Source organism: Lynx rufus, unplaced genomic scaffold, assembly GCF_022079265.1.
Source record: "Lynx rufus isolate CCGP_SWC_20201006 ecotype Redwood Valley unplaced genomic scaffold, mLynRuf1.p SCAF_13, whole genome shotgun sequence".
Taxonomy (NCBI): Eukaryota; Metazoa; Chordata; class Mammalia; order Carnivora; family Felidae; genus Lynx; species Lynx rufus.
This window is the reverse complement of record NW_025814827.1, coordinates 23433160-23445915: the sequence shown is the minus strand read 5'-3', so window position 1 is coordinate 23445915 and position 12756 is coordinate 23433160. Positions and strand designations below refer to the sequence as shown.

General features: G+C 46.2%; 1 protein-coding gene and 1 pseudogene across 1 annotated transcript in view; one reads left to right on the top strand and one right to left on the bottom strand.

The window, feature by feature from the left end:
- The window catches only part of MYO5C (myosin VC), a 94634-nt gene that overhangs the window by 42244 nt on the left and 39634 nt on the right, over positions 1–12756 (bottom strand). Inside the window, exons 15-23 of the mRNA XM_047074655.1 lie at positions 11331–11465; positions 10809–10906; positions 8296–8382; positions 7727–7838; positions 6474–6685; positions 3711–3876; positions 3230–3376; positions 1677–1841; positions 294–387 (exon numbers count right to left, since the gene is read on the bottom strand). Coding sequence (XP_046930611.1) covers positions 294–387; positions 1677–1841; positions 3230–3376; positions 3711–3876; positions 6474–6685; positions 7727–7838; positions 8296–8382; positions 10809–10906; positions 11331–11465 — 1216 coding nt within the window. The remainder of the gene's footprint in view (positions 1–293; positions 388–1676; positions 1842–3229; positions 3377–3710; positions 3877–6473; positions 6686–7726; positions 7839–8295; positions 8383–10808; positions 10907–11330; positions 11466–12756) is intronic.
- LOC124508580 (glyceraldehyde-3-phosphate dehydrogenase-like) lies at positions 9507–10486 on the top strand (annotated as a pseudogene).

Sequence of the window (12756 nt, the reverse complement as noted above, 5' to 3'; positions counted from 1 at the left end):
CCAGGCTTATGGCCCAGCCATCTGTATTTTGCAAATGGCCCAGACGGTTCTGAGACAGGGATTATCGTGCTGTCTGACAAAAGATGGAAATAAAACAGATGCCTCTGTAGGGTAAAGTTACCACAACTTAAATATAGTTATTCCCTGTGAGGCAAAAAATACCCTCATTTCCCTGGGTATACATTGCAGATTCCTGGTTCTGCCTAAAACTCCGTTCATACCCAGTAGTTATTTCCCTAATGACTAGACAGGTGAGCACGTGAATGTTCGCATCGAGCCGCCTTGGGCTTTACCTTTCAACTCTTCAGTCTTCTCTCGAAGCTGCAGCTCTGTTTGCTCTTTTTGTATTTCCAGTTCTGAATTATGCTTCTGAAGCTTTGCCAATTTCTAGCAAAGAGAAGAGAAAAAGCTTTTTTGAAAACCTCACTTCCAGTTTTGTCACCACAGACTTTCTTGGTGAAAAGCTGTATTTTTATTTATTTATCCATCCATCTATCCAGCTCAGCTCCTATCCGTAGAGAACAGCCAGCACCAGCCCAATGCAAGATGCTGTCTGTACTCCACTCACGTGCAAGAGCTCCATGTGACTTCAGGCACTGGCTCTCAACGTGACCCAGCAACGGCTGAAATCAAGAAAAAAGAGCCAAATCCAAGGTCTCCTCAAAGTCAAGAAAGCACCTCCATCCTTTTCTTGAAGCTTCTCGATAGCCAAGGTATTTATGTATTTAATATGATAGAAATAATTTATATATAAAGTGAATCCACACTTTGAGAGTGTTATTATGCAGTAAGGATGTGTGATCATGACAGCAACTCTATTATTTTAGCTTCTCCTGGTAAAATATCTGCTGGGCTGACAGCTGGGGCCACTTGGTGCTGAAGGTTGGTGACCGGCAGCGTGGGCAACGGCATCAGCTGGGTGCTGGACCACGGGGAAGGTGCCCTGGGGCTCCAGGCCGCCACAAACCTGGACGCTGTAGAACTTGAGAAAGTATGAGAATGGAGGGTAATAAATACTACCTCTTTAGAAAACTGTAGCTCACACTTGCGCAGGGCTCTATGGTAGGCACTTGGCTAAATTATTTCATCTGGCAATTGTATCATTTCAACAACTCTGGCAGTCCCTTGTTGTTATTCCCATTTTACATATGAGGGAACTAAAGTTCAGAGAGGGTGTAAGGGACTTGCCCAAGGATGCTCAGCCAGACGGCAGCGAAGACAAGATTTGAACCTGGGATGTCCGACTTCTAGCTACTGCTCGTTTTATTGCACTACAGACATGAAAACCTGCTCCAAGCTTTTCATTGCTATTTTGGGGAAGGCATATGCCAGGACACATACCAGATGGGAAAGCGACAGGGACCGACATCATCCTGGAAGAGAGGGAAGCATCTAGCCAGGGCTCCTTCTCTTTAAAGGGGCTTTCATCACTTCATAATAGTTGAAAAAAAGAGGAAACTTTATGTTTTGCTTCTTGAAGTGGGAGCCTCCTCCTCTTCCCCCAGACTCTAGGACTCTGATCTCTCTTCTCCTAAAAGCTAGGCATCCTTTGGTAGTGGAAGCCAACAGGAAATCTGATCTGCTCTGCAGAAATCTGCTTTGTTGGAAAATGCTGCACTGTGACCTTTTGCACGGAAAGACTCGCATATATTTCCATAATCGCACCCGGCACAGACCTCTTCCATGGCAGCCTTGTATTTCCTCCCCTTCTCCTCATAATTGTGCCTGTGGGTAGCTGCCCTGTCCAGTTCTGATTCCAGTTTCTGAATCTTCTCCATGTCACCGGCTCGAAGAGCAGCCAGGCTGGTCACTTTCTCCACCAGCCCATGGTTCTCTTTGTTCTAGAGGAAAAAAACAGGAGATGTTTAGGGATTTATCCAAAATGAAGAAGCTGTTCCATTCGTTTCTCACAATCTCTGATGTGGCATCTAAATCCATGATATGTATCACTATGATGGCATGTGTGACCATCTTCATCCCAGTGAAAACAGCAAGGCCGATCTTCTCAGGTAAACTTCCTGAGCTGATGGTGCATTTAGTGTGGGACCAGCCCATTCCTGGAGCTCCAAGACAACCCTAATGCTGTAGGATGAATTGTGTCCCCTGCTGCCCGCTTGCCCCACAACTGTTCACACATTGCAGCCTAATACTCAGCACTTCAGAACGTGACTATATTTAGAGATAGGGTCTTTAAAGACAAACTTAAGGTAAAATGAGGTCATATGGGTGGGCCTGATTCTTGCATGACTGGTGTCCTTTTAGGAAGAGATTAGGACACAGACACACAGAGGGAAGCCGGCATGAAGACAAAGGGAGAAGGATGCTATCTGCAAGCCAAGGAGAGACAACTCAGCAGAAACCAACTATACCAATACCCTGACCTTGGACTTCTAGCCTCTGTGATGGCAGTCCTAGCAAATGAATACACCTAGAATGGAGTCCGGGCAGCATGGGGACTTGCAGGGGCCCTGCTCCTAGGTGTCACAGCAGCATTTTACTGTTCTGCACGACCCATGTAACATGCAGGCCTGTCACCCCACAGCACAACGATGAAAGCTGCATCAAAACCTCAAGCTGTTTACACATCCCTTCACTAAGGACCCCTATAGCATCGTTTGTGGCTAAGTTTCAAGTTTACCTTAGGAGAATCTCGGGATTATTTGAGACGGGCAGACCAAGGGGTGAGTTTTATAGATCTGGACACTGCATATTCCACAGTCCTTCTCCACTGGCTAAGAACATGACGATTTTATTTCCTACCAGTGAGAATGGTATGAGGAATCTCCCCAAACGAGGCAGGGCTGCAGTTAGACCATATAGACCTTTGAGCAAATTAGAAAGTGCCAACTCCCGTGAGCCAACACAGCCCTGAGGGAGCATGGCTTGGCATGCAGACAGCATCTTTGTGCAGATGAAAAAAAGGCACCCCTGCCTCGAGGCAGCACAGCTTTGTACCAGGACACATGGGTTGGCAAAATCAAAGTAAGGCTGGATTTCAGCTGCACTTGCACTGTTGGGCAGCGGCCCTTGTGCAGTGTACAACCTATACAACCACATGTAGCAGCCCTTTACAGTGTACTTCTGTTTTCTAGAGCAAGTGGTCCACATAAAATATTTGAACCTCCTAACACAGGCATAAATTTTAACAGCATTAGCTGAGGAATTGGCCCAGGATAAAATAAATTTGTTAGAAAAAGTACGTATGAAAGATTCATTTACAAACACTTACCTGATCTTCTAACTTTTTCTGCAAACGCTGGACCCTGTAAGTAAGCTGAATGTTGAGCACAAATCGTCGGATACTCTGGAATCTGCGCCTGGCCAGCCACGCCCGTGCATATTTCTGAAGGATCACAGCCTTGTGCTCCTCCAGCATCTTTGAAACAAGATATTAGGAAACATAAATTGGCTCTCCAGTGTTTCTCTCACAACTCCTCCAATGTTGAGTGATGCAACTACCAAAATATTTTCACAATGCAAAAGACAAATTTCCTGTAATCAACCCACAGAATCCTATTATACCTAGACCACTGAAACAATAACCAAACCCCACCTATAGCAGACATGTGTGAACAGACACTCATATATCAGAACTCCCTGCTCTCTATGAAGGTCTTCACGCAGAAAAAGAGATCTCACTATGATTGGTGAAAAATAACCTGAGCCCTGGGAAATTCATGCCCTAAGAAAGCATGGGGTCTCAGCTGCACCTTCCGATACTTCCTCCTCGCCAAGAGTCCTCGGGTGTAGGCCTGGATGGTGATGGTGGCCATGCGAATCAGCTGGTACAGACTGCGGACAAGATATCCACGACAGTACTTCTGAATGATTATGGCTGCCCATGCTTCTTTTAAGGCTGTTGCGGTAACAGCTTTCCTTGGTTTAAAAGAATGCAGAGTATATCTGTTATTCACAGAGCACTGACTTCTACTGTAGAGCAACATGCTTGCATAGCATTTAAAAAAAATATCTATTTTGAGAGAGAGCGAGGGAGTAAGCAGGGGGAGGGGCAGAGAGAGAGGGAGAAACAGAATCCTAAGCAGGCTCTGCACTATGCACAGAGCCCGATGTGGGGATTGAACTCACGAACCACGAGCTCATGATCTGAGCCGAAATGAACAGTCAAACACTTAATCCACTGAGCTACCCATGTGCTCCAGCAGTTTGGTTTTTGTTTTTTTACTGAAGAATATTCAAATGTCTTGCAAATCTACCCATTAAACTCTACAACTCATTTACTCTAACACCCACTGGAAATCAGTCTCATCACGTCTCCTTTTCACCCTGATCTGAGTGTGGACCTGCTCTAGGACAGAGGAACGACGTGGCAACTGTCACATTCTTCACATGCAGGTGGATCCATCCGTCATCACTCACATATGTGGAAACAAAACCGGGCTTTCGCACTGCTTATCCATCCTTGTGGGAAATCACGCTAGAGGCTCTAGATCAGGGCAAATTATAGCCTGGGGACCAACTCTGCAGCCTTCCACCTGCTGCTATTGCCAAGTGTTATGGCAATGCAACCACACCTATTATTTGTATATCATTCATGGCTAATAACGGCAGACTTGAATAGTTGAGAGGAACTGCAAGGCCCCTAAAGCCTGAAGTAGTTGTGGCTTTAACAGAAAAAGTTTGTCAACTCCTGTCTAAAGGACTAGAAGTGAAGAACAAAGTTCTTACATTCATAGTTTACAACCTCATGTAGCAGACAGACTTACAAATGGCCAAGTGGGACAAGAGGAAACATAAAATAACTACTAAAAGATCTGTAAAAGAGATTGTACAGAACTATCATTCTGCTTGTAAGCCTGCCCTTGATGGAGAGGTGGGATTTCTGTAGACAGTGAAGGTTGGAAAAGGCATTTCAGGCTAAGGATCAGTGAACACATGGAGGCCTAGCCATGCCTGAAATATTCGGAAAAAGAGAATCTCTCTGAAATTGCTAGAAAATAAGATACATGAAGAAAACTAGCCAGTGAGGTTAGAAATATAGAAACCATTTGCTATTTAAGCCTATTTATTTATTTTGAGAGAGAGAATGAGCAGGAGAGGGGCAGAGAGTGAGAGAGAGACAGAGACCCCCAAGCAGGCTCCTCACTGTCAGGACAGAGCCTGACGTGGGGCTTGAACCCACAACTGTGAGATCATGACCTGACTGAAATCAAGAGTTGGACGCTTAACCAACTGAGCCACTGAGGCATTCTGTTATTTAAAAATATATTTACTGAATACCTACTCTGGTGTGCGAAAGTATGACCCTGGTTCTCCCAGAGCTTCCATTATTATGAATGTATGTAGGCCATGGGGGGTCTTGAACACTCATGTCAGAGACTGAGTGTAGGAAATAGGGGTCACAGGAGGCATTAAAGGCAAGAGGAGGACAGTGGCTACATCAGGCCCTGCTTCAGGAAGACACGCAGCAGGTAGAGGCTGTGTTGTAGGACCATAAAGCAAGTGGTGGTGAAGTTCAAATCTAGGGCTGGGGTGGGGGAATGGAATGACAGGACAGACACAAGAGGTAAGCAGGGGTAGAGCTGTCAGGCTTTGGTGATTCCTAAACAGAAAGGGAACATGAGTTGGGGAAGAAGAGACCCCTGGGCTTTCCTGCACTGGAGACTGCTTCTATTGACTGACCCAGGGCACAGGAGGGAAAGCCTGGCTGTGTATGTAAGATGGTCACCTGAGGTGTGATGGTGAGTCTAGTTTGGAGTGTGCCGAGGCCATGGTGCTGAGGCCGTGGTGTGCCAATCACGTAAACAGGCCCAGATGCTGCTGGAGGTCAGGCCTCAAGCTCAGGAAGAGGTGAGGTTCAGTGACACGGTCTGACTCTCAAATACTTGCCTTCTCAACTATCCTCACAGCGTGCCAAGGAAGGAGGCAGCACAGACACAGGCAAGCACACACTGTTATCTGGGAAGAATGCCATCTCACAGGCCAGCCCGGCACAGCCTCGTGGGAGCACTCAGTGAGGGCTGGGATTGGTGGACCTGCCCTCCACTCAGCCATCCCTTGGGAGATGGCTTTGCTGGCAGAGCCTTGCCATGGATCCCCTAAGGCACGGCCTGCCCCCTCCCCATCTGCAGGGAGGCTGGTCAGTGGTTACTCATGGCATTTACTTAGGGACTTCCCTAGGGCCCTGCCTTAGGCATTTTCAATTCCCACAGAAAAAGGGCCCAGTCCCTCTTCCTGGTCTCACTGGGGATTCTGATTCGCTTCAGCAAAACCCTGATTGAAGCTTCCTCTCTTCAGGGTCCTAGTTGTCACCGCTGCCATGGGAACAGTAGGCGGAGTCAGGACTACTTGCCCTAAGGTAGGTAGACTCACGGCTGGCCCCAGGAGGACACCCACACACATCTGCACCCCCCAGGAGAAAGGCCATTTGTCCTTGACAGGTCCCTCCCCCAGCGATGAGCAGTTAGGAGAGTGGGCCACACAATTCCACACCTCTTCCTTGGCTCCGGCCATACCTCACAGTTTGCTGACCCCGGAAGTACTGCTGGATTGTCAGGACAGCTTGTCTTTCTCGGAGAAACTTTTTTCTCTGGAGCCAGCCACGGATGTGCTTTTGTATCACAACACAACTCTGCCTGAGCTTATCCAATCGGAGTTTCTCTAAATAAGCCACTTGTCCTGCTCTGAAGAAAATTTTGGTTTTACCAAACTGGTACTGATTAGAATCCTGGAAGAGAAAAATGATAGAATCACAAATAAATCCTTCAGAGTTTATAGTATTTGGAAAAGATGTTTAAGAGATTCGAAGGTGCCAAAATATTGTTATTTTTGACACACCTGTTCCTTGACATAAAGCAAAAAGATTTTTGTTAAAAAATTTTTTTAACGTATATTTATTTTTGAGAGAGAGAGAAAGAGAGAGAGAGAGAGAGAGGTGGGAGGAGGGGCAGAGAGAGGAGACACAGACTCCGAAGCAGGTTCCAGGCTCTGAGCTGTCAGCACAGAGCCCAACATGGGGCTCGAACTTGTGAACTGTGAGATCATGACCTGAGCCAAAGTTGGATGCTCAACTGACTGAGCCACCCAGGTGCCCCAAGGCAGAAAACTTCTGATTATGACCTAGAAATTTATACTGTGACTTGTTTAAAGCCACTGGGTGAAGAAACGAACTTGAGGTTCAGGGGTCTGCGTCTGTCTGTGGGGTAGGAGGGCTGTGTGCATGCTTGGTGATTCTTAGGCCATTGGGGAGCTTCGGCTTCTCATATGTGGTTTCTACAATAGAGCAGAGCCTGGAAAGGTCTGGTTTCTGTCTTTATTTTGGTTTGTCTTCACCACCTCCTTTCCTGGCCATAGTAACTCTGTCCCCACTTCTTTTCTATCAAACTCACTGCCAGAGCAATGACCTAAGTCCACACGGACTGCCATGTTTGGGAACCTCCTGGTGTAGTGGCAGGCTCAGTTGACTGTGTAATATAAGCCAGGCCCATCGAAGTTCCTTAAATTGTGGGAGGTCAGAGTATGATAGGAGGACTCTGGGGGAGGTCAGGGTTCAAGCCTGGGTCCGTAATGGTGACTCCTACTCTCAGGAGATGATGCCCCTGTGAATGTGTCTGCTCTGATCTCCTTAGCACTCAAATGCTTGGGCATATTTTCTTTCATCTTTGGCATTCATGACAACACAGTCATAGGACAGGTGGGTAGGGAAACACATTTGGGAGATGGGCATCTGGGTAAGAGCCCATGATTCCAGGAGCTGAGCAAGACTGACCTGGATGAGCCTGTGTAAAACCACCTTGCACACCTCCTTTTTATCACTGAACGAAAGCTCCTGCTTGGTCATGAGCACACCATAGCGACTGTAGAACTCAATGTATGTCCACCTGCAAAGTCAAAGAAGATCTGAGGAGGTGTGGCTGTGAGGAAACATGGCATGTCTGTGGATCCCACTGCTGCTGGGGTGGCAGTGGGGGTAGATGGGAGTCTGTTCTGAACTTTGACCTTTGACCTCACCCTGAACACAGCAGACCAGGAGTGGTTTTTTTTGCCAATACTCTACTCTGATGATTATGCTCTCCTCCCCCTCCATCTCCTCCTCTCAGGAGCAATGGGGAGGCAGGAGGTGATGTTCACTAGCAGTGAAAACAGGTGATGGGATGATGGTGGCCCCTGACCAGTACATGGCCGCCAGGGGCCCCCTCTGGCCTTCCCAGGGAAGAGTGGGAATATCTTGGGGCATCTTATGCAAGTACCTGACAAAAAACATGGCAGCCTCTCCCTCGGTTCTCAGCAGACCTGAAGGTCGGCATTTTCCCCCCAAAACAAGGAGAGACAACCCACCTGGAAGGGTAGCTCTGCGCACTAATGCGAATTGTTTCTAAAACGCCGCAGGCTCGCAGCTGCTGAACAATCCTTTTAGAGTCGAATCTTAAAGAAGAAGATTTCAATATGTGTTAAGCTGTCATGATGGACAAATATGCCCATGAGCAGTACAGCAGACTGCCTGGACTGTGAGCCCTGAGGAGCGGGGTCTGCCTCTGTGATCCCCACGCAGGGCACCCAGCAGCTACTTAATGGACACCTGCCAGAGGACAAGTGAAAACAGCAACTCTGTGAGAGTTCAGGAAGCTGTACTGAGGTCACAGAGAAAGGAGTGCTGGATTATGATGGTGGAAATGGAAAAGGTCTCGTGGGGGAAGTGGCCTTTGGTTCAGCTTCGAATGACAGCCAGTGTGGAAGAAATATTTCCACTCACTGCATTCAAATGCCCATTTGCTGTTTGAATTCCCTTTACAGGGTACCCTCTGGCTGAGGTCGGACCCTTTGGTGGCCCACGGACACATACACCACCTCCATGGACAGTGCATGCCCCTCAGACACATCTTAGGTCTAGTCAGTTAAAAGAGACTCTACAATGTCCACTCCTAGGTCTGGGGTTTTCCTGGGGGGGGGGGCCCAGAAAACAAGTCTAATATCTCATGCCATATTTGAGGAAGAAACCTCTGTTCCTCTACAGAATTTCTTTCAAAAAACAAATTCTTTTCTTTCTTATTGAGGTATAACTGACATGCAGCATTCTAGTAGTGTCAGGTGCACAGCATAATGACTCGGCATTTGTAATATATTGCGAAACAATCAAAAGAAGTCTAGATCACATTCATCATGGCACATAGTTACAGCAGTTTTTTTTCTTGTGACAAGGACTCTTAAGATCTATTCTCTTAGCAACTTTCAAACATGCAGCACAATATTATTAACTGTAGTCACCATGCCATATACAAATTCTTCTTATAATCAAGGAGACGTTCTGGCTTTCTCTGCTGCATCAACTTCAGTGGTAGACTATTCTTTCAAATCTATCCCCTTTGCTTCACCCTGGAGACAAGGTGGTTTAGCCATAACACAGAGCTTGTGCTAGTTAACAGTATATGTAAAGGATGGGACTGCTCTGAATCATTAAAAAAACAGCAACAGGCTCTCTGCTCCTCCTCATTCAAAAGCAGCATCTTCTGCTGAACTTCCAGCTGTGTCCCTGAGACACGATGGTGAAGGTTGGAGTAAATGGATTTGGCAGTATTGGACACCTGGTCACCAGGGCTGCTTTTAACCCTGGCAAAGTGGATATGGTTGTCATCAATGACCTCTTCACTGGCCTCAACTACATGGTCTACATGTTCCAGTATGATCCCACCCACAGCAAATTTCATGGCACAGTCAAGGCTGAGAATGGGAAAGTTGTCATCAATGGAAAGCCCATCTCCATCTTGTAGCAGCAAGACTCCACCAAAATCAAATGGGGCAATGCTGGTGCTGAGTATGTTGTGGAGTCCATTGGGGTCTTCATTACCATGGAGAAGACTGGGGCTCACATGAAGGGTGGGGCCAAGAGGGTCATCATCTCTGCCCTTCCTGCTGATGCCCATGTTTGTGATAGGCATGAACCACGAAAAGTATGACAACTCCCTCAAGATTGTCAGCAATGCCTCCTGCACCACCAACTGCTTGGCCCCTCTGGCCAAGGTTATCCATGACAACTTTGGCATCATGGAGGGACTCATGACCACAGTCCATGACACCCAGAAGATGGTGGATGTCCCCTTCGGGAAGCTGTGGCATGATCGCCGAGGGGCTGCCCAGAATATCATTTCTGCTTCTACTGATGCTGCCAAAGCTGTGGGCAAGGTCATCCCTGAGCTGAGTGGGCAGCTCACTGGCACAGCCTTCCATGCTCCAACTCCATTGTGTCCGTTGTGGATATGACCTGCTGCCTGGAGAAAGGTGCCAAATATGCTGACACCAAAAAGGTGGTGAAACAGGCATCAGAGGGCCCCCTCAAGGGCATCCTGGACTTCATTGACGACCAGGTTGTCTCTGCAACTTTAACAGTTACACCCATTCTTTCACCTTTGATGTTGGGGTTGACATTGTTCTCAATGACCACTTTGTCAAGCTCATTTTCTGATATGACAATGAATTTGGCTATAGCAATTGGGTGGAAGACCTTATGGTGCACGTCACTTCCAAGGAGTAAGAGCCCTCTGGATCACCAGCCCCAGAAAATGCAGGAAGAAGAGAAAGACCTTCAGCTGGTGGGGAGTCCTTGCCTCAACTCATCCCCAAACACACTGAGAATCTCCCAACCTACACAGTTTCCATCCCAGAGCCCCCAGAGGAAGGGAGGGGCTTGGGAAGCCCTACCTTATCATGTCCCATCACTAAAGTATACTGTACTTAGCCAAAAAACAAAACAAAAAACCAGAAACACTAAAGTTCAAGAGAATTATAAGCAAATTCTCCAACATTGTGACAGAAATGGCCTCAGTGTTTTCCCTCTCCTGCATAAAAGCACTTACTCGAAGGGTAATTTTTCATCATTTGGCTTGATGCATCGGACATAGTGGGGTGTGGTTGCATTGAGGGTTTCCATGAGCAAGTACAGAGAGCTGCGGAACTAGGAAACAAGGTCAGAGAAAAAATATGCTGAAATTTGATACTCATATCAAGGAAAACAAAAGGGCCAACCTTAGTAAATTAAGAAGAAGAGTTAGCTTCATGCATTAACATCTATTATGAAAGGTTTTAATCTGTGACTGTGAGTATTAGCATGTCCTATGTTCTGGACAGAATTCTGCTCTAACCAATTCTCCCAAATAGCAAGAACTTAGTAAATCATGTTATTGGGCACGTGGTTTTCTCAGGCCTGTGCGGCCTTGGAGGCTGAGGGATGATGACAATGAGCTGTGACTTTTCTTTGCATTTACGTATATACTAGATGTGAACCAGGTCAGTGCCCATGTCCAGGCCTGGAATGTGGGCCCCACCACTGCCTGGCTCCCTTTGGGGCCTGGCCCCATCCTCAGGTACTTTCTGTGTACCTTGCTCCCAACTGTGGTCCGGAACTGCTTGTTGTTTGGCTTGATGACTGGCTTTGCAGATTTAACTGTGATCGCTGAACCAAAAGGGGAAGGAGGAACTGGATTTTCTTGAAAAAAGCTGGCACAGAGATGAAACTGGAAGGAACAGAGGGGATTTCAATGTCCAAAGGTGTTCACTCATAGTCAGCAGGTGATACAAACCTCATAAATGGTCATAAGAACCCCATGTAAAATGAGGTTAGTGGTCTCCACCAATCTCTACAGCCTAATCTGAATCCCACAAGAGGACACTCCTCCCCCTGGATGATGCATAACTTCTTTCCAGGAATCTAAGCAGAGAGGCAATCCATGCAAATGTCTATATGTCATATTTATATTCCATATATATATTAGATATATATTAAATGTCTGTATGGACATTTACACAGTGGAGACATTTACTAGCCCTACCTCTGTGCCTTGGCTCATGCTGTTTCAACACCTGGACTCTCCTCCCTCCTACCTCATATTCTCATCCCTGTAAATCCAAACTCTACCCATTACTCAAGGTTCTATTAAAATATTTTCTAGCTCTACCCCATTCACTCGCTTCGATTAAGTTTAAAACAAAGGTAAAAAAAAATTGTGCCCTGATTCAAATTAATTTCAATTTCTTCTACATAAAAAAAAAACTTTCACTTATGAGTGGCTTCTAAGATCTTCATTACTTTCTACCATGCATCAATGACTTCTTTAAATGTCTTATCTTCTTAGAGCAAAACTCATTTTTTTTTCTTTTAAATCAAACACTGACAATCTCCTTTGGGGGAGAATCACTGCCTAATATATCCTTGTATGCTCCAGCTGCAAAACCCGTGGATCTGTACTTCCCACGCCTCTGAGAGCTTTCGTGCTCAGCAGAGAGACCCATCTGTGCTTTGATGTGATCTGCATTCAGCTTCCAGACCGGACCCCAGGGTATGCTTGGGGATGAGTAAGCAATTGGTGAATTAAATGAACTAATTTTGTACACAAGATGCAGGCAATTTCCACATTGAATTCTCTATCATAAATCGGTTTAATAACTGAAGTTGTCATGCCTGCAACTTCTATATGATTGTTAGTGGAAGTGCTCATGCTTATGTGGGAAACTGTCAAAATACTTGAATATGAACAAAGGCTTAGGGATCTTTCAAAAGAAGAAAAATAAATACGATCTAAACTGTTCACAAAATGAAGGCTTGTGTATGGAATATTCTTATTCTCAACTATTAATAAGGAAATGTTCAAAGGGGAAAAGGAAAACCCAGAAGTCATTCCTTTGGTGACCCTACTCCTCACATAGAACTGTGGATTCGAGGAGCCTGCACATCTGAGCCAGCACTCCCTTCCCAGGTCACCCTCTCTCTGTCTTGCCCTGGTTTCTTTCATGTGCTTAGCACTATGT